Source organism: Andrographis paniculata, unplaced genomic scaffold (genome assembly GCF_009805555.1).
Source record: "Andrographis paniculata isolate CXL003 unplaced genomic scaffold, ASM980555v1 Contig53END, whole genome shotgun sequence".
Lineage (NCBI taxonomy): Eukaryota > Viridiplantae > Streptophyta > Magnoliopsida > Lamiales > Acanthaceae > Andrographis > Andrographis paniculata.
This window is the reverse complement of record NW_026137588.1, coordinates 2,580,454-2,602,902: the sequence shown is the minus strand read 5'-3', so window position 1 is coordinate 2,602,902 and position 22,449 is coordinate 2,580,454. Positions and strand designations below refer to the sequence as shown.

Genomic DNA, 22,449 nt, shown 5'->3' with positions numbered 1-22,449 from the left:
AGCCAGATGGTTCGCAAGTCGGGAGGATTGGCGGTCGGACCCATACTATTGTAGATTGGCAGTCGGGCCAAAAGAGCGGAAGGTCTGTGGTCGGCTCAAGGAGTGAAATATAGGGAATTTTTGGTCTGCTGGGGACACGTGTCAGCATAAGAAAGGTTGGAAGACGGTTGAGAAGGAGACGTTGTAACCGTTCGGGTGACGGTTTTCAGTACGGTTTCCCAGGGAATATTTAAGGATTTGGATCATCATTTGGCAAGGGATCTTCAATCAACTTCAACAAAGCAAAGTCAGATTTGGGGATCACCACTTTAAATTTCAGTCTTTTATTTTCCAGTTTATTTTCTGTATCATACAGTGTTTAGAGATTCCTAATCTCAGGCACTAATTAATCAAGTTTAAGGATATTTTCTATATCTTTGAATTTTACTTTATTTTTGTTGAAAAATTACATCAACAATATTATACTTGAATAAAAATATAAAATTATAATTGAAATACCAAATTTAAATAGAAGTATATAAATTTTTTAATTATACTAAAATTATTAAATATAAGTTACAAAATTTTAAAATAAATTGGAAAATACAAATAATTTAATACTCCTATTATATTGTAATTTTATTTTTAATTATATATTTTCTTTAAATTAAAATTTTTAAAATATATATTCTATACTTTTATTTAAAATATTTAAATATAATTAATAAAAATAAAAATTATATAATTTTTTATAGAAAAATATAATTATATTAGCAACATATCTTTTTAAGTAATTTTAACAGTTTAAAAACTTAATTCTATTACATCCAGTTTTTTTTTATAAAAAACTGTTTTTATGAAACGAGCCATTAGTTAAACAATGATGATGAATTTTTTTTTCTTTTTTTTTTGTAATAATATATAAGTAGTAAGAATTTTCAAAATTAAGTAGTAAGCACAGTTACTAAAGTTAAAATAAATAAAAAAACCAAAATAAATAAATAAATAAATTCATTTGAAATAGTAAATAATAATATAATTATAATTATATTTATTTGGCCCACTGCTAACCCGCCTAGTACGGATTAAACTATCTGAGATGGTTCAACGTGCTCGGACAACTAAGTCGAGCACTTAAACTTCGTCGACAAATTCATGTCTTACCTCCACTAGGTGAAATACTTTTTGTGACATTTTGTACAAACATCTATGGATTTGATCTACTTTTGCTCTTGCATTGTTCATAATTGTTTTTTAAACTATTCTTATACGTAATACATATAAATAAGGATCGGTACTGATGACTACCTGATCTTACCATTTTGCTCTCATCTTCCACCCCTTATTCAAAGTGGCCGCCTCTTACCTACTCTTCCCCCTCTCCCCATAAATCCTTTCCGTCCAAATGCCCGATCGAAGCAGCGCACTGAATTGTTCCTCCACCCTCCGTCGCCACCTCCAATTCTGCCTTCCCAACACCGTCACGAGGGCTGCTTTCTGTCTTTTCCTTCGCAGGCCTAGGTGAAGGTAGTTGTTTCCTTTGCGTGAGTCGGTTTCTTTGCAATTATATATAATACATAATTTTGACTGGACGGGATGTGGATGTGGTTAGGGGTTTTTTCTTTGTTTGGATTTGTGTTGCGAGTAATCGTTTAAATCCTCCCTTTGTTCCTCACCGCCGGAGATTCTTCCAGTTGAAAGTTCGAAATATGGATACAGTTTGGTCAAAAATGCAGGTTTCTCCAGCTTCACTTAAATCAGAGCTACATGCGCCTGCTGAAACGTCAAAGCAAACTCCTGGTACAGGCCCTTCCCCTTAAGTTAATTTTGCTACTGATATTTTGGACATGCTTTCAGTGGATGGTCCTGGTGAAAATACAAATGGAGGAGCATCTGAGGATGACGACTCATGGGCAGTATTTAAGGGTATGTCTCTAAATTGAATGACTATCATTCTTCCGTGGGTTAGGTTTTATAAGTGATTTAAATTTATATAACGTGGCGGGTAAGCATGCTTATTTCTGCTAATAATATTTGACAGCTTGCAGCTGCTGATACAACATCATCCATAGAGACGAACCAAACTGCTATACCAGAAAAACTTGGTGATAAAAACTCCGAGTCTTCATCTCGAATCGAAGACCTATTTAAGGATACAAACATCAAGTACGACGTTGTGTGTGTTAATTAAGTGCTTCAAATTATTATTGTTATTAAATAAATAATATGTGCATATTATTAGGAGTTGTAACAGTCAGGTTTAAAATTTGAATTTCTAATATTTAGTAATTATTGTATCAGATTTATTGTATCATATTTTTTTAGCAGAAATAAAATATTCTCATTTGTTCTTGTTCGTGCATTTCTTTTCATGTTCTGCTAACAAATTTGGTATCAGAGCAAATAAATTCGAAGTTGTGAATAAACACTCCCAAAGTTCATTTTGGCATATGGTCATCAAACTTTCTTCTCTGCTGCAGCCACCTTTCCATTTTTAGTATTCGTAGGTTGCAGGAAGGTTGTCACTGCAACAGCGCTGCAGACTGAATTCGTGGGTTTGACTTTATCCTTTGTGTCCAATTCATTAAATGCCCACAAGAGACAAAGATGACAATTTGGGAATGGTCAAACTCGTGCAGAACCATTAGAGAACACTTCATCCATTTCTATGCTAAAGGAAATTAATGTGAAGGGTGTTCTTACCACGGATGCATTGTATATAAAATCAAAGAACACAAAAGGTGGGGTGTGTGAGTTGGTGTGCAAATCTTAGAGAGAAGATTATTGAGAAAAGCTCTCACCACCCAACTAGTTCAACTCTCCACATTTTGAATTAATGGAGTTCCAACCGGAGGGAATGATCAAGCTCTGGACTTCTTTGTTGTGTGGTCGTTGTTAGTACGATGTTGTAGCAACGTGAACCTGAGGAGGTATTTTCCTGGGTTAGCCATGACAAGAATTAGAGTTAAATGAGTTGTGGTTGTTTGTGTCCTTAATCAGCACTGGTTAGTGGAATTCCTCCTGAATTGGTATTCCCCGGATGTAGATTTATTGATAATCAAACCGGGTCAACAAACACCTGTCTCATTGTTATTTTATGTTCTGCATTGTCTTTCGGATGAGGCCCTTTCGGATGATGAGGCCCTTTCGGATGAATATTGGATCAATGCCATGCACGATGAATTGAACCAATTTGAAAGAAACCAAGTTTGGTATCTGGTGAAGAGACCTGCAAATACGAACGTGATTGGAACCAAATGGATCTTCAAGAACAAGTCAGATGAAAAGAGAAATATCACCAGAAATATGGCGAGATTGGTAGCGGAAGGATACACACAAATAAAAGGTGTTGACTACGATGAGACATTCGCCGCAGTTGCTCGTATAGAGGCTGTAAGATTGTTGTGTCTGTTGCATGCTCTTTAGGATTCACTCTATTTCAAATGAAAGTAAAAACAACATTCCTCAATGGATGGATCAAGGAGGAGATCTATGTTGAACAACCAAAGGGATTTGAAGATCCCTTTCATCCTCATCACGTGTATCGTCTAAGGAAAGCTCTCTATGGATTGAAGCAAGCTCCAAGAGCTTGGTATGAAAGACTGTCCAATTTACTGCTGGAGAAGGAGTATGTTCGTGGGTCAACAGACAAGACATTGTTCATTAAGCTAAAAGGGGATGATCTGATGATTGCACAGGTTTATATCGATGACATTGTGTTTGGGTCAACGACTGAATTCTTGAGAAAGGAATTCGTGAGATTTATGAAAGCTAAATTTGAAATGAGCATGATGGGAGAGCTTAACTATTTTCTGGGCTTACAAGTGAAACAACTGTCTGATGGAGTCTTTCTGAGCCAAACAAAGTATGCTCAAAACATGATTGAGAAGTTCGGTCTTCGTGATGCAAAGGTTGTTAGAACACTTCTCGGACAACAAGATAAGATGGCAAAGGATGAAGATGGAAAACCAGTCGATCAGAAAATGTATAGAAGTTTGATTGGTAGCTTACTATACTTAACTACAAGTCGTCCAGATATTTCATTCAGTGTGGGTGTCTGTGCAAGATTTCAATCGGCACCGAAAGAATCTCACATGAAGGCTGCTAAGAGGATTCTCAGATATATTAAAGGGACAACAGAGCTTGGACTGTGGTACTCGAACAGGTCCAACCTTGACCTTATTGGCTTTATTGATTCAGACTGGGCAAGTTGTTGTGGTAACAGGAAAAGTACAACTGGTGGATGTTTTTACATTGGAGACAACCTTATGAGCTGGAATTCGAAGAAACAAAATTCAGTTGCACTGTCCACTGCCGAGGCTGAGTACATTGTTGCTGGGAGCTGCTGTGCCCAACTGATGTGGATTCGTCAGATGCTTAAGGATTACGGAATTGATCAAGACTCATTCACTCTTCTATGTTATAATACAAGCGCCATCAACATATCTAAAAATCCTGTCCAACATGGGAGAACCAAGCACATTGACATCCGTTACCACTTCATCAGAGATTTGGTGGAGAGCGGGATCTGTGATTTACAGCATGTTGGAACACTTGAGCAGAAGGCGGATATATTTACAAAAATCTAGATGACGATCGGTTTGAAAAACTTCAAAGGGACCTTGGTATGTGGTCCTGCCCTAACTGATCTGCATGCATGGGCTTAATAAATTCTCCAATACATTTATGCTAATTGGGATATTCTTAATGAATATTGGAGAATAAAAATAATTTGGGAAGAAATATTTTTTGAAAAATCCAAAAAGAAGAAGCGTTGAGAAAAGACTTTGATTGAACAATGACAAGAATCAGATTTGATGCCATGGTTGATGTTTTGGTTGTGGATTAATTCGACGTGGAGGACATTTCAGTCATACACTGGATTTTGAAGAATTTTCAGGCCTTGTGATGTTGCACAAATTATTGTTGATGTTGTGAAGCTGCTACTGCAACAAAACTGAATCCGAATCAACTGAAGTTGTTGTGTTGTTTATCCTGGTGTTGCTGCTAACGTTGCTACTGCAACCATTTTCTAGCGGATCAAAGGAGAAGGAATTTGTGAAAAGGGAACAAGTGAAATTGTTTATGAAGCAATTGAAATTCCTGTTGATGATCTTGATGATATTTCTGGAAAAATTGCTGGTGACGCTGATGAGATTGCTTCTGCAACCATTTCTCAGCAAATTGAAGGTACTTGTTCTTTTTCTCATCTGCTCCCACGAAGGGGGAGTAATGCAGGAAAATTGGAGATCATATTTTCAGGGGGAGTTGACCAAGTTCTGATGCAGGAAAATGGGAGGTCAGTTCTGATGCTGCCTGCTTTGTTGATTGTTGATTCTATCTGTTGTTGTTATTTTTGTTGGAAGTCCGAAGTGATTACAACCATATTATTGTGGAGGCTGCCTATAGCCTTTTTTATATTTCTGTTGGCATGTAATATTTGGACTTACACTTGGATGATTGGGTGTGTGAGTGGCCTAATTTCTGCACTTTGATTTCCTGGATCCATATGTCAAAAAGGGGGAGAATGTGAATAAACACTCCCAAAGTTCATGTTGGCATATGGTCATCGGACTTTCTTCTTTGCTGCAGCCACCTTTCCTTTTTTAGTATTCGTAGGTTGCAGGAAGGCTGTCACTGCAACTGTGCTACAAACTGAATTTGTGGGTTTGGCTTTATCCTTTGTGTCCAATCCATTAAATGCCCACAAGAGACAAAGATGACAGTTTGGGAATGGTCAAAATCGTGTAGAACCATTGAAGAACACTTCATCCATTTCTATGCTAATGGAAATTATTGTGAAGGGTGTTCTTACCAAGGATGCATTGTATATAAAATCAAAGAAGACAAAAGGTGGGGTGTGTGAGTTGGTGTGCAAATATTAGAGAGAAGATTATTGAGAAAAGCTCTCACCGCCCTTTCAGTTCAACTCTCCACATTTTGAATGTGTGTTCTACACTGATATCAACTGCAGAGGTCGAAGGTGTTCGGAACTAATGGAGTTCCAACCGGAGAGAATGATCAAGCTCTGGACTTCTTTGCTGTGTGGTCGTTGTTAGTACGAGGTTGTAGCAACGCGAACCTGAGGAGGTATTTTCCTGGGTTAGCCATGACAAGCATTAGAGTTAAATGAGTTTTGGTTGTTTGTGTCGTTAATCAGCACTGGTTAGTGGAATTCCTCCTGGATTGGTATCCCCCGGATGTAGATTTGTTGATAATTGAACCGGGTCAAAAAACACCTGTCTCATTGTTGTTTTATGTTCTGCATTGTCTTTCGTTGTTATAACTGTGAACCGTCCACGCTTAGGGAGTTGGCCCTTTAAAGTGTTCGAATGTGTTTTTTTTTTCGATAAATCACTTTCCCAACACAAGTTTTTTGGTCATCTTCTCCACAGCGAAGAAGAAAGTGAGGGCTTGTGGCGTATTTTTTTTTCAGAAGCAACATTTTTTTCTGAAGTTTTTTGTTCGTTTGCAAAATGTCAAACGGAAATTCTTCCATTCAACTATTAATTCCAATCTTCAAATGAGAGAAGTACCATCTTTGGACTTTGAAAATGGAGACTCTATAAAGTCTCAAGAATTGTGGGATTTGGTTGAAATTGGATTTGATGACCCAGACCCCGCTCCTGCAGCACCGGATCAACAATTGCGGGAAAATCGTAAAAAAGATGCAAAGGCATTGCTACTCATCCAATCGGCATTAGAGGATGATATTTTTCCCCGTATTGCAGCTGCGAGAACATCCAAGATGGCATGGGATATTCTGAAGCAAGAATATTTGGGTGACGACAAAGTACTTATGATTAAATTGCAAACCCTTCGGCGTGATTTTGAAACACTGAGTATGAAAGAAAAATAATCTGTCCAAGAATATATGTCACGTGTTTCTGGTATTGTCAACCAGATGAAGTGTTATGGAGAATCTGGATCGGTCAGTGATCAGATTGTTGTCAGTAAGGTTCTCAGAAGTTTGATTCCAAAATTTGATCACGTTGTTGCTGCAATTGAGGAAAGTAAGGACTTGTCAACGTATACACTTGATGAATTGATGAGTTCTCTGATGTCGCATGAAGCAAGATTGAACAGATCCTCTGAAAAATCAGAAGAAAAAATGTTTCAAATTAAGGGGGAGAGTTCAAAGGGAAAGTCTGAATTTTCTGTAAATCGTGGGCACGGCAGAGGTAGGTTTCGAGGACTAGGTCGTGGTGGAGGCAAGGGCAGGTCTTTTGAACCACGCCAATTAAAAAATCATTTTCAATGCAAATATTGTAACAAGTTAGGGCATAAGGAGGCTTATTGTTTGGCAAAGCAGAAGGATGAACAGAAGCAGACAAATTTTACCTAGCAAACCGAAGAAACAAGGAAATTATTTATGACACATTCATTGATATGTGGTGATGAAAATAAAGATATTTGGTTTGTGGACAGTGGTTGCTCAAATCACATGTTCGGAAATAAATCTTTATTCAAAGATCTTGATGAAACACAAAAATGAGACGTTCGACTTTGTGATGGAAAGAAAATGAAAATTGAAGGAAAAAGGTACAATTATTGTGAAAACAATTCAAGGCGATTTTCGTCTTCTCCATCATGTGCAATTTGTTCCTACATTAGCTCATAATTTGCTAAGTGTAGGACAATTAATTTCAAGTGGCTATTCGGTTATGTTTGATGGCGAATCATGCATTATTCATGAAAAAAATTCTTGTCAGACACTATTGACTATCCGTATGACAAGAAGTCAAATGTTTCCATTGGATGTCTCTCGATCAGTGGGGTTGTTAGGAGAAATAAAGAATCAAATATTTGGCACTTACGTTATGTCCATCTACATGTAAATGGTTTGAAGTTGTTATGTCAAAAAGAAATGGTGGTTGGATTGCCAAATATTTCAGAGATTGAATTTTGTGAAGCATGTGTGTATGGAAAAAAGTCAAGAGGTTCATTTCCTAGTGAACGATCTTGGAGATCTTCAAATTTCTTGGAGCTTGTACATGCTGATTTATGTGGGCCAATGCAAACAGAATCTCTTGGTGGAAGTCGATATTTTCTCCTGTTTATTGATGATTATAGTCATATGACTTGGGTTTATTTCTTGAAACTCAAATCTGAAAGTTTCGATAACTTTAAAATGTTTAAGGTTATGGTGGAAAAGCAATGCGGAAAAAGTATTAAGGTGTTGCGCACAAACAGAGGCGGTGAGTTCTTGTCTAATGATTTTATCTTTTTCTGAGAAAATCATGGCATTTGTAGGGAACTTATAGCGCCTTATACACCAGAGCAAAATGGTGTTGCTGAAAAAAAAAGTAGAACAGTGCTGGAAATGGCGAGGAGTCTTTTAAAAGCTAAAGGACTTCCGAATTCTTTTTGGGGAGAAGCAGTGGCAACAACTGTGTATTTATTGAATATATCTCCTATGAAGGTTGTTTTGAATAGAACACCATATGAGTTTGGAATGGTAGAAAACCCCGGGTGAGCCATTTAAAAGTTTTTGGTTGTCCAGCATATGTTTTGATTAATCTGCGTTCAAAACTGGATGAAAAATCTGAGAAGTGCTTTTTCATCGGTTATTGTCCTCAATCGAAAGCATATCATCTGTATAATCCTATAAATGGCAAAGTGATAATAAGTAGGAATGTGCTATTCAATGAAGAGGCTGCATTGACAAGCATGGTGTCATTAAATTGGTTCCTGCATATTTAATAAAAAAGAAAGTGATGTACAAAGTGTTAGACTTTTAGATATTGCACTTTTGAATGGCAGCAGCAGCGTCTCGAATACGCCTGCACAACTCAGTTCGACAAACAGCAGCAGTGCAGAATCCTCACCATCCTCTATCCGACACAGCAGCAGCGCAGAATTGTCACCATCCACTGTCCAGAACAGCAGCAGTGCTGAATCGACACCGAGAAAATTCAGATCTGTTACAGAAATTTATGAATCGTGTGAGTTTGCTTTGTTAGCGGTTGATCCTACGTCTTTTGAAGAAGCTGCACAAAAATCAGAATGGAAAGAAGCTATGGCAGAGGAGCTAAATGCTATTGAAAAAAATTCAACTTGGGAGTTGGTCGATGCCCCACATGATAGAAATATTGTTGGCTTGAAATGGGTGTTTCGTACCAAATATAATTCGGATGGAGGTATGCAAAAGCATAAAGCTCGACTCGTCGCAAAAGGATATTCACAACAACATACTATAGACTTTGACGAAACTTTTTCTCCAATTGCTCACTTAGAAACTATGAGAATTATTTTGGCATTAGCTGCTCAATTAAATTTGCCAATTTATCAATTTGATGTGAAGTCGGCTTTTCTTAAATGGTGGATTAGAAGAGGAGATGTATGTTTCTCAACCTCCTGGACTTAATGTTGTTGGCAGTGAAGATAAGGTTATAGGTTACGAAAAGTTCTTTATGGGTTGAAACAAGCTCCTTGGGCTTGGTACAGTGAAATTAATTCATTCTTTCATAGAAATGGATTCTCAAGAAGTGAGAATGAGCCTACTTTGTATATAAAGAAAAAAGATAATCGATTTCTTGTTGGTTTGTTTATATGTTGATGATATCGTATATCTTGCATCGTCAAAGGCCTTACTTGATGATTTTAAGAATACCATGATGAGCAAATTTGAGATGACAGACCTTGGGTTGCTAAAATATTTTTTGGGACTCGAGGTTATTCAGAGTGAAGATGGAATTTTTGTGGATCAAAAGAAGTATTTTGCCGATCTTCTAAAGAGATTTAACATGGTGAATTGTGAAGTTGCAGCCACACCAATAAATATTAATGAGATGTTACAGCATGAAGACGGGACTGAAAAAGCAAATGCAGCATTATTTCGAAGTTTGGTTGGTGGCTTGAATTATTTAACACACACTAGACCTGATATTTCTTTCTCGGTTAGTGTTGTGTCCAGATTTATGCATCATCCTACGAAACAACATTTTGGGGCTGCTAAGAGGATTATTTGTTACATTACTGGGACGTTGAACTTTGACATTTGATACAGTCATGCAAAAAATTTCAGACTTATTGGCTTCACCGATAGTGATTGGGTTGCGTGCATTGACGATCAGAAAAGTATGTGTAGTAATATATTTAATCTCGGTTCTAGAGCAGTAACATGGAGCTCTAAGAAACAAGATACAGTAGCTTTATCATCTTGTGAAGCAGAATATTCAGCAGCAACTTCGGCAGCAAAGCAAGTTTTGTGGATTCGGAAACTTCTTACAGATTTGGATCATGAGCAGAATGAGGCAACACAAATTTTCCGTGACAACAAAGCAGCAATTGCAATTGCCAAAAATCCAGCTTTCCATGGGAGGACAAAACATATTGACGTGCTGCATCATTTCATTCGACAACTTGTAGCAAATGGAACAATTGCAGTGACGTTTTGTGGAACCAACGAGCAAGTAGCAGATATCTTCACCAAATCACTTCCTCAAGCCAAACATGATTATTTCAGGATGCGTATGGGAGTGACAAGCTTTGAAGCAAGGGGGAGTGTTAATTAATTGCTTCAAATTATTATTGTTATTAAATAAATTATATGTGCATATTATTAGGAGTTGCAACCGTTGGTTTAAAATTTGAATTTCTAATATTTAGTAATTATTGTATCATATATTTTAGCAGAAATAAAATATTCTCCGTTGTTCTTGTTCGTGTATTTCTTTTCCTGTTCTGCTAACAAATCAGGATCTAAATGTCTAACACCTTGTACATCACTTTCTTTTTCATCGAAATATGCAGAAACCAATTTAATGACACCATCCTTGTCAACACTGCACTTCAATGCAGCCTCTTTATTGAATATCACATTCCTACTTATTATCAGTGTGAATGCTTTGATTTGAGCGTTTGTATCTATGTATATCTATATATTTTGAAGTATGTGAGTGTTTCTTCTGAAAATAATATTCGACACCTTGCAGTAGGCACTGCTTTCTCATCCACATAAAAGAATCTAACTACGATGCCAGAAAAACTTGATGAGAATGGGGCTCACTCTGCTTCAGGAATCAAATATCTATTTAAGGATTAAACATCAAGTGCACCTATTTCGACTATAGAGAAACTGAAAAATATATAAAAGATGATATTATGTCGCTTTTAGAAAAGGTAACCTGTTTATTCATGCATTTCATGACCCTCTTTTCCACCAAACGACTCCATAAACTGGCGCGAAATGATGACTATTTTTAATGGACAAATATACTTAATATGGTGCTATCGAGTGGCAATAGCTGCACAACTTATTGTATCCACAATGAAGAGTGTACAAATTCCATACAAACTTGAGTTACGAATGTAGATTTTACAGTTCATTTCTATTCAAGTACCAAACAGGAAAGTGCTTATCAATCTTCTTATTGTTTGCAAATTGTTGCAGTCCAATATTGTCTCGCCACGCAGAAAAGCAACAACAACTTGCTATACTATCTCAAAAAACAGTCCCTTCTAATGGCTTCCGAATCTAATGCTTCTGGTGGAGTACCAAAATTTACTGGTAATAAACAATTAGGGATTGGTAATACAAACTTATCTAACCTAGGTTGGTCGAATGTCCGCTATCAGATGCCCGGAATGATGGTGCCAGAAAAACACAATGTTGACTCGGAGAAATATCTGCAGGTAAAAGACATGCATATAATTGTAGGTTTTAGAAATGTTTTACTGATAGTTTTCTTTCTCTTATTTGTGAAACAGATGGGGAAGATTCTTCTAGTTTAGAGTTCTTTCCCTATGTGTAGGTGTGGATGCATCACGCTTATTTTTTCTAAACTCAAATATGAGCTTAATTAAAATGCAAGTGTTACATTGCGGACTTGAAAGTGTTTAAGATGATAGGTGTTCGGAAAATAAGTGACCCTTCTTTTTTTGTCAATTTTGAAGTTTTGACTATTATTGGATAACATCGTGGAACATTAGTCTCCAACATGCTTACATAATTTTGAAGTTTTGTCGTATTATTGGATACTAAAGTGATAATGAAGTTGATATGCATCATTATTCGATTGACGAAGATCTTTCATTCTTGTATATTAATAGTCGAAACATAGGCCTGATTGTCACTTTTCATCCTTTTAGTTCCCTCTTTCATAGATACATTTCTTTTTGAGTTGTGTTAATTACTAGAAACACGAATTCTACGACATTTTTCTTTGTCTCCAATTGGACATTTACAATGCTATGCCAACTAAACTATTGCACATCTTGTCAATTACTATTTCACAAATATTATGCGGTTTAAAAGCACCTTTGATGGTTCATGCTTGTTTTTCAAGATATGAGTGCTTATCGTATTCTCTGGGCATTGAAGTATGAATACTTTTTGAACAAATTCAATAATTTGGATGAGCCAAAGGGCTTTGTGATGATGTGTGTATTTCTTGAATTCAGTAGCAATTAATACTGAAAATTTTAATAGATGTACATACATTTGGCTTACTTGTCCTTTTATGTGGTTTCTATTCAAAGGTTTGACAGGGGGTTGGTGTAGGAGTAATAATATATCTTAGGAGGGCTTAGTATAAAGTATAAACTAAACATTAAATGATACTTGTATCAGCTTAGTATTTTAATTGAGCATTTGAGTGCTTCAGATCAGGTGGTCTTCTATTTTGCATGCCGTATAAATAAACTTTGGATTAATTTCAAGAGGTAAATCATCTAAACCAATATTTTCTTTCTAATAAAAATAAACATCCGTAGTGAGTAATAATATCTTTGGCAAATAGACATGTGAACAAAATAGCACAGTGATGTGATGTATTAGATATACCTATATATTATCTATATCTATGTTGATGTTAAAATTATTGAAGTGTGTATGTGTGTGTATTGCTTAAAGATAATAGAATTGATATTGTACTGCTGTAGAATGAATGCAGAGAAGGGTATCTACCTCAACAATCTTAGTATGTCTGGTACAGTAGCTGGAACTCTGGAGTTCATCACCATATGTATCGCTTGATTGGATTTTATCTCATGGATTTTACCCTAATGCTGCAATGGGTCAGCTATGCTGAAAAGACAGTTTATGATGATGCTCATGGTTGATTGTTGTTTTCTTAAATTCCAATATGTTATCTTTGCTTTGGCAAATAGTTGTTAAATGGGAGGTTTTGGAGTTTGGTGTAGATAGAATTGATCATACATATTTCACTGTAAATGGTATGATAATTAGGATTTCTAGCTTGTTGGTATATCTGATTAAATGCTATATATGCTCTGGTATTTATTTGACAGTTATACTATGCTATCATTAGTTATATGTTTGTATCATTTCATGTTGTCTTATGAGCAAATGCAGAACTTTTTCTAGATGGTAAACGCTTTTTTCAATGATTTATTAAGGGCTTTGCCGTTTTTTAAGGACTTTGGTCTCTGTGTGGGCGACTTGATCATCGATTTTGGATTTGATATTTTCTTTGGACGATCCGCGGCTTTGATCTTTGGTTTGGCTTTGCTGCTTTTTTGGAGAGCTTTAGTCTCCGTGTAGACGATTCAATAAGTCAGCTTTGAATTTGATGTCGTCTTTGGATGATCCGCAACTTTGATCTTTGGTTTGACTTTGCTGCATTTTGGAGAGCTTTGGCCTCAGTGTGGGCAACTTGATCGTCGGCTTTGGATTTGATGTCATCTTTGGACGATCCGCGACTTTGATCTTTGATTTGTCTTTTCCGCCTTTTGGAGAGCTTCGGTCTCCGTGTGGGCTATTTGATCATCGACTTTGGATTTGATGCCTTCTTTGGATGATCCGCGATTTTGATCTTTGATTTGGTTTTACCGTCTTTTGGATTGCTTTGGTCTCCATGTGGCGACTTGATCGTCGGCTTTGGATTTGATGTCTTCTTTGGACGGTTTGTAGCTTTGATCTTTGATTTGCCTTTTCCGCCTTTTGGAGAGCTTGGGTCTCCGAGTGGGCTATTTGATTACCGGCTTTGGATTTGATGTCTTCTTTGGACGATCCGCGACTTTGATCTTTGGTTTGACTACCGCCTTTTGGAGAGCTTCGGTCTCGGTGTGGACTATATGATCATCGGCTTTGGATTTGATATCTTCTTTGGACGATCTGCGGCTTTGATATTTGATAAGGTGGATTTGGTGCTATATAACACTTTTGGCGGCATGTCCCTTTGACTTTTGGATCTAAGAGGACCTAGTTGATGCTTTTAGCGAAGAACGCGACGAACACCTTGAAGCTTTGGGATGAACTTGGGAGGCCCTTCCTTGGTTTTGACGGATCCTTCAACGGCTTTTGGAGCTTTGATCCTTCTTCCGTCTCGGACATTTGACGAAGAACGTTAACTTTATCGATTCGTCAACCAATATTGGATCATTTGTCCAAATCGGTGACTTTTCGACAAAGAACGCTTCGAAGGACACGAAGAACATGAAGAACAATACAGAAAAAGTCTAGAGACTTACCCCTTTGCTTGAATCCTCAATATAACTTCGGTGTGTCAAATGAATTGGTCATGACTCCTATTTATAGTGGAGGGGTGGCTTCGGCTTCCTTTTTTGATGGTGCTACGTGGTGCGTCCTGATTCGCCCATAAGAAGATTTTATCATTTTTCATTTTCCATCAGATATTTGTTTTCCATTCGTGACGGATTTGATTGTGCACCTTCCTTTCTTGTCAAAATCTTTATATCATTGTCTTTTCTAGAAGATATTAATTTATATACATTCTTTATTGACAGAATTAATTTATTTTGCTGTCAAATTTATTATGACTCTATTTATACACGTAATATTTGTAAAATATCTTTCATTTTAAGGAGATTTTTGCATTAATTGTTGATATTTATTGTACAAAAACTAACATATGTGCATAATTAAATACCACATATTTATTTTCTTTGAATTTTATTTTCTCCCAAAATACATTATATTTAATTTAATTTAGGCCTCAAGAGTTGTTTAAGCCGACGCAAAACATTTAAGGCGTGAATGAGTCTTAAAACATAAATCATTTTTTTTTTACTGAATGTTTTTTTTTTTTTTTTGCATTTTTTTAAGGGCCTTTTTTTTTTTACATTACTTTTTTTTAAGCCCAATTTTTTTTAGAGCTTTTTCTTTCTTTGCTCAATTTATTTTTTTAGAGCTTTTTTTTTACATAGTTGACTATATTCGGAGTTATATTCTAAGTTGCCTACGTATCCGGTGAAATAATCAAGTCATAACGTAGTTCAAAACAAATTGAATTTGTTTATTTTTGTTAAACAGTTTATTCTCGTGTTAAGAAGTCTTGTAGAAAGTTTAACCTCGTTTCTAGGAGATGGGAAAAAGTTTATCCTCATTTCTAGGAGGTTGTAGAAAGTTTATCCTCGTTTCTAGGATTGTTGTAGAAAGTTTATTCTCGTTTCCAGGAGATTGTAGAAAGTTTATCCTCGTTTCCAAGAGTTGTAGAAAGTTTATCCTTGTTTCCAGGAGTGTTGTAGGTTGATTGCCCCTACTATTTTAAGTGTTATATTTCTCGTCGTCTGAGAAATCTTGGGTAGGCGATTCATATATTCCACTAGTCATCATACTCAATTTCATATCATGAGCGCAAGTGGCGTGTTCTTCAAAAGTATGGGTCGGATCCTTTGTAAGATGTATTTTAAGCCCCACTACATTCCTTGAATACACATTTCTATGCCGGAAGCCTCGAACAAACGGTCTTTGCAGTTGAGGCTTAGAATTCTCCAACGGTTGATGTAGTTGATTACTGGCTCATCTTTCCGTTGGCGGCTGTTGGTGAGTTCGGTCATGCTGACGGTTCTTTTTGTGCTGTAGAACCGATTCAAGAACTCGTACTTTAATTGTTCCCAATTGTCGATGGAACCAGCCTCTAAGTCGATGTACCAGTCGAAGTCGTTGCCCTTTAGTGACCGCATAGATTGTTTGACTAGGAGGTCTCCATATGCTCCAGCATTGTTGCATGTCTCGAAAATGTGCGTTATATGTTGCTTTGGGTTGCCTTTGGCGTCAAATTGTTAAAACTTTGGTGGTTGATAGCCCGTTGGCATTTTGAAGGCATCAATTCTTGCAGTGTAAGGCTTGGCGTAAGTGTGCGTCGGCCTTGAACTCCCTTTGAATTCTCTTTTGATTGCCCCCTTGATGTATTTGTCATGTTGAAATATATGGATGAAGGAGTTGGATGATAGTTGAAATGGATTTGGTTCCACCGCCTTTTCTTTGCCATGACGTTGCTCCACAGATGTTGCCGCTTTATTTTGGGCCACTGGGGAAGATGGTTGTTTTTCAATGGCATGACTGGATTCTTCAAGCTTGTCCAGCTCTGTGAGAAGTTTTTCGATGAGGGCGTCTTGTTGTTGCATGTGTTGAGACATACCTTCAACGATTTTGGCCAATGCTGCAAGTTCGTCTTCTATATTTGAAGCATTGATAGTCATCACCAGAGCAGAGCTTGATGCGGTTGAATGACTTGAAATTGGCCGATGAATAGGTGGCATGAAAATGCCTTTGAAGCTTTGATCTTCTTTGCAAAGCTGACTTTAATCCGCAGTCTTTGGGTCCTCAATATTTGAAGTGTTAGTAGTCATCACCGGATTAGAGCTTGGTGCAGTTGAATGACTTGCAGTTTTTTGAGGGGTGAACGATGCGGGAATACTCTTGAAGTTGTCGTCTTCTTCATAGAGTGAACTTCGTTCTGTGATTTTTGGAGGAGTGTCTTCAGAAAATGACAATGCTCTTTTGGTCATGCTTCTTGTTGTCATTCCAACATTTGTTGAAGCGCTTGAGTTTTTCAATGCGGCGGATGCAGCGACTCCTTTGGCGGAAGTGGATTGAGCAGAAGCTTTCGATGCAATGTTCGACGTCTTGATCTTGTAGAAAGCCATTGGTTGTTGGAAGTTCGTCGGAAAGAGAGATAAAAGGTAGAGAGGTCTCACTGGGCGTGCCAAAAATTTGTAGACAAAAAATTGTGTTATTTTTAATAAACACAAAATTTGTACAAATTATATTTGATTTGAATTTAATGTGGGTCATATTCACTATATGGGTTCTTTGATTTTCCTTCCAGGTTGATTTGTTTTCCAACTTGGTTTTTTATGGCTTCTTTGATCCGAAGAGATTTGGTCTTCGATTTGATTTTTCCGGACTTTGGAGGGCTTTGGTCTCCGTGCAGGCGATTCGATCGTCAACTTTGGATTTGATGTCCTCTTTGGACGATCCGAGGCTTTGATATTTGATTTGGCTTTGCCGCATTTTGGAGAGTTTTGGTCTCCGTGTGCGCAATTCAATATTCGGCTTTGGATTTGATGTCTTCTTTAGACGATCCGAGGCTTTGATCTTTGCTTTGGCTTTGCCTCTTTTGGAGGACTTTGGTCTCCATGTGGGCGATTTGATCGTCGGTTTTAGATTTGATGTCTTCTTTGAACAATCTACAACTTTAATCTTTGGTTTGGCTTTTCCACCTTTTGGAGAGCTTCGGTCTCCGTGTGGGTGATTCGATCGTCGGCTTTGAATTTGATATCTTCTTTGGACGATCCGCGACTTTGATATTTGGTTTGGTTTTTCTGTCTTTTAGAGAGCTTTGGTCTCCGTGTGGGCGATTCGATCATCAACTTTGGATTTGATGTTTTCTTTGGATGATCCGCGGCTTTGATTTTTGGTTTGGATTTTCCGCCTTTTAGAGGACTTTGGTCTCCGTGTAGGCGATTTGATTATCAACTTTGGATTTGACGTCTTCTTTAGACGATTCGAGGCTTTGATCTTTGCTTTGGTTTTGCCGCCTTTTAGAGGGCTTTGGTCTCCATGTGGGTGATTTGATCGTCGGCTTTGGATTTGATGTCTTGTTTGGACGATCCGCGGCTTTGATCTTTGGCTTGCCTTTTCCGTCTTTTGGAGAGTTTCGGTCTCCATGCGGGCGATTTGATCGTCAGCTTTGGATTTAATGTTTTGTTTGGACGATCCGAGGTTTTGATCTTTGGTTTGGCTTTGCTGCCTTTTGGAGAACTTTGGTCTCTGTGTGGGCAATTTGATCGTGGGTTTTGGATTTGATGTCTTATTTAGACGATTCGAAACTTTGATCTTTGGTTTGGCTTTGCCGCTTTTGGAAGACTTTGGTCTCCGTGTGGGCGACTTGATCATCGGCTTTGGATTTGATATCTTCTTTGGACGATCCGCGGCTTTGATCTATGGTTTGGTTTTGCCGCCTTTTTGGATGGTTTTGGTCTCCGCATGGGCAATTCGATCGTCGGCTTTGAAATTGATGTCTTTTTTGGACGATCCGCATATTTGAACTTTGGTTTTGGCTTTGCTTCCTTTTTGAGAGATTTGGCCTCCGTATTGGCGACTTGATCGTTGACTTTGGATTTGATGTCTTATTTAGACGATCAACGGCTTTGATATTTGATTTGTCTTTTTCGCCTTTTGAAGAGTTTCGGTCTCCATGTGGACTATTTGATCATCGACTTTAGATTTGATGTCTTTTTTGGATGATCCGCGGCTTTTATGTTTGGTTTGGCTTTACCACCTTTTGGAGAGCTTTGGTCTCCATGTGGGCGACTTGATCATCGGCTTTGGATTCGATGTCTTCTTTGGACGATCCGCGGTTTTGATCTTTGATTTGTCTTTTCCGTCTTTTGGAGAGCTTCGGTCTCCGTGTGGGTTATTTGATCATCGGCTTTGAATTTGATGTCTTCTTTAGACGATCCGCGGCTTTGATATTTGGTTTGGCTTTACCGCCTCTTGGAGAGCTCCGGTCTCCGTGTGGGCTATTTTATCATCGGCTTTGGATTTAATGTCTTCTTTGGACAATCTGCGACTTTGATCTTTGAGAAGGTGGATTTGGTGCTCCATAACACTTTTGGCGGCATGTTCCTTTGACTTTTGGATCGAAGAGGGCCTAGATGATGCTTTTGGCGAAGAACGTGACAAACACCTTGAAACTTTGGGATGAACTTGGAAGGCACTTCCTTGGCTTTGACGGATCATTCAATGGCTTTCGGAACTTTGATCCTTTCTTCGGCTCGGACATATGACGAAAAATATTAACTTAATCGATTCGTCAACCAATATTGGACCATTTGTCCAAATCGGTGACTTTTTTACGAAGAATGCTTCGAATGACACAAAGAACATGAAAAAAAAATACAGAAAGAGTCTAGAAACTTACCCCTTTACTTGAATCCTTAATGTAACTTCGGTGTGTCAAATGAATTGGCCATGACTCCTATTTATAAGGGAGGGGTGGCCTCGACTTCCTTTTTGAATGATGCTACGTGGCGCGTCCTGATTGGCCAATAAGAAGATTTGATAATCTTTCCTTTTCTATCAGATGTTGTTTTTCATTTGTGACGGATTTGATTGTGGATTTTCCTTTCTCATCAAGATCTTTATATCATTGCATTTTTCGGACGATATTAATTTATATATTTCATTTATTGGCAAGATTAATTTATTTTGCTGCCAAATTTATTATGACTCTATTTATGCACGTAATATTTGTACGATATCTTCAATTTTAAGCTGATTTGTTTATTAATTGTTGATATTTATGGTACAAAAACTAACATATGTGCATAATTAAATACCACATATTTATTTTTTTGAAATTTTATTTTCTTCCAAAATACATTATATCTAATTTAATTTATGTATTCCACCAAATATCTATCTATAAATTTGTTAGGATTTAATATGTCTTTACAATCTAATAACTTATCTAGACAAGAGAGCTGCCTTATTCTTTCTTCGGTTGGGCTATTACGGGCCTCCGGCTTGGCCTCAAATAGACTTGGGCCTCCATTTGAACTTAAGCTTGCAAGATTGAGTAATTATATCCAAAATATTTTTTTTTTTGAATAACCGTCAAATCAAATATTTAATATTTATTTATTTTATTACACTAAAATTTAATTTTACTTTCAAAACATAAAATAATACATATTTATATCATATCAAACAATTATTCAAATTCAAAATTTTAGCATTTAAATTCAAAATCCAAAACCATTATTTCACAAGTAAACACACCCTAGTTTTACATTCACTTTCCATAATCCTTTAGTCGCGGAGGATAGTGTGATGAAGGCTATGGAGATGAAAACTTTGATAGGAAATTAAAAGCATTGATAATAAATAGTGTTTATTTTTTACTAGGAACATTTCAATTCTTTTCATTTCTCTCTTTATATAAGAGGTAATGACAAATCATTTGTTTTTTTAATTTTCAATTATCAAAAAATAAATTTACTTTAGTTTCTCCATTTAAAATTTTATTTACCAAATAGCCCTTAAATTAAATATATATTTTTTATTTAATATTCAACACAACCTTTTTTTAATTAAAAATAGTATATAATAGTATTTCAATTCAAAGATTTATTATTTTGTATTCCATTCTTGAATATATGCTAGTGACTTTGTTCATCACTCGACCCAATTTGGTTTTTTTCCAAAAGATGTTTTTCTTTTGAATATTTTTTTTTTTCTTTATTAAAAGTTTGAAGGAGTATTCTTTATGTATATATAAATTTTAAAATAGCATTTCTAGCCTCGTGCTAATTACTATTTCCTTCCCACATAATACGTTTCTATTTTATTTTTTTGTCCAGCTCGTCTTATGTAATTTGTCCTTTTTGTTTTTTGAAAATATGATTATTTATTTTAATCGCATTTTAAATTTTATAATTTTTCTAATCTAAATTAAGCTATTTATTTTTCTTAATTTTAATCTATAATTATTTTTATTAAATATTAGTTACTATTAATATACTTTACTTAAATTTTAGTGTATATATATATATATATATGTAAATATTGCGTTTAAATAAAGTCAGTTACGAAGTGATATTTCAGTTGCTGCCGCCAAAGCAACACCTACAATCTTTTCATTGTTCATTCTCTTCTTCTTCTTCTTCAAGAAACCACTGGAAATCATCCGCTCCAAGAATTCCAAAATTCTGCATTCTGTCAATGGCGAATAGGACATTTAACCTGAAGACGAAGGTCAAAACAGCCTTCCGGAGTGTCCGATCGAGATCCAAAGTGAAAATCGGGAACAAAATGAGAGCATTCAGGCACAAGTTCGGATTGACGAGTCCGACCACCAACAGTGACGAGCACGAGAACCTCTACCTGCCTTGCTACACTACCAATCAAGCAGGGGGGGTTCGTTCTTCTACTGTTCTTCTTCATTATAATAATAATTATTAATTGTATTATTAATTTTAGATTGTCGATTTGTAGTTTCTCTGTTTTGGTTCCGTAATTAGTTGCAATCGATGTGGATTCAGTGTTCTGTTAAAAATAAGGGTAATGGATTGAAATCGATTATCTATTTCTGGAAGGTTCCATTTCCTATTTAGTGATTGACTGATTGATTATCGAATTGAATTTGCAAATTGCCTTGAATTTGATTCACTATCATTGCAAAGGGGAAGAATCTGAAGGTTTTGAATGTCAAGACTCAAGAGAGCTTGAAAATTTCACTGAAATTCAATTCAAAACTTTTATCAAAATCGACTTTTTTGATTGATGATTGATTCTGTGTTCGAGATTAATTGATTTATCATAGAATTTGCTCATTGCCTTGAATTAGATTCACTATCATTGCAAAAGGGGAAGAATCGATTTTACTGGAATTTACTGGAATTCGATTAACATCTTGTATCAAAATCGACTTTTGAATCTTGCATATCATCCTGCCATCTATTGAAAAAATAATCAAAGATACACTTTGTAATCAATCTTTTATCCGATCCAATATTCAATGCCTACATTGTCGTAGTTTCGTCTACATACACATGTTTTTAAACTGTTTTAACATTTTGCAGATTTCAAAATGCCGAATTTGTGATCTCGAGATGAAGAAGCCCGGCCAAAATATATTGAAGCCATTTTGTTCGCACGAATGCCATTTTGAATGCATCGTCGATTACTTAAAACTTACCAACGACGATTGCCCTATATGCGGTAAAAATTGGGAACCTCTTATGAAAGAGTTCGCTAATTCGGAACCTATTTTGGCGGGAAAGAAATGAAGGCTTTCCGTCCCTGCGGCTCTTACGGATCCATGATATGTGAAAAATATACTATAGCCCATACTCAAATGGGTTTTTCGCATTGTAGATTAGTACATATTAGCAAAATCGAAATAGCAGTTGCACATGGTTGAATCTTCAACCGATTTTATTGATCCGGTTCGGGTTTTTGACAAAACGATGGTTGTTTTTGTACTTTCATGCAAATAGATGGAAATATGAGCAAGCTTGATATCATCATCACAAAATAGTGTATTTTTTATTTTTTTTTTGTTGGTTTTATATTTGCTTCTTTATTAATGGCTTTAACATTACGAAGTATTATGAAGCTTTAACAATAGCGCCATTGTACCAACTGATCAGCCTCCAACCCCCGCAAGGTAGATTCATCATTTTTCCATTTCCATTATCGTCCCTTTCGATTTATATTGTACGTTTGTAGAGTATTCATTTTTCTCGGCATTG

The 22,449-nt window shown here is 36.5% G+C and overlaps 1 protein-coding gene and 1 long non-coding RNA gene across 4 annotated transcripts; both read left to right on the top strand.

The window, feature by feature from the left end:
• The first annotated feature begins 1,312 nt into the window (after positions 1–1,312).
• Positions 1,313–13,235, top strand: LOC127255303 (uncharacterized). Of its 3 annotated transcripts, none has more exons than XR_007839599.1 (6): positions 1,313–1,506; positions 1,716–1,905; positions 2,021–2,145; positions 11,375–11,470; positions 11,560–11,616; positions 12,865–13,235. It is a non-coding gene; the product is annotated as an uncharacterized LOC127255303 (long non-coding RNA). The 3 variants fall into 3 exon arrangements; XR_007839601.1 differs by having other exon boundaries at positions 1,674–1,905; XR_007839600.1 differs by having other exon boundaries at positions 1,592–1,905.
• Positions 13,236–20,902: 7,667 nt separating this feature from the next.
• Positions 20,903–22,100, top strand: LOC127255362 (uncharacterized). The gene is made up of 2 exons (XM_051280865.1): positions 20,903–21,112; positions 21,778–22,100. Exons 1-2 carry the CDS (start codon positions 20,918–20,920, stop codon positions 21,982–21,984), a joined length of 402 nt encoding a protein of 133 aa, XP_051136822.1. The 5' UTR covers positions 20,903–20,917; the 3' UTR covers positions 21,985–22,100.
• Positions 22,101–22,449: the final 349 nt, after the last annotated feature.

Bases quoted from the DNA above. Each gene is read 5' to 3' on its own strand.
- LOC127255362 (XM_051280865.1), top strand. From the start codon at position 20,918: ATGGCGAATAGGACATTTAACCTGAAGACGAAGGTCAAAACAGCCTTC. The intron at 21,113-21,777 runs GTTCGTTCTTCT...AACATTTTGCAG, and splicing joins CTACCAATCAAGCAGGGGGG to ATTTCAAAATGCCGAATTTG.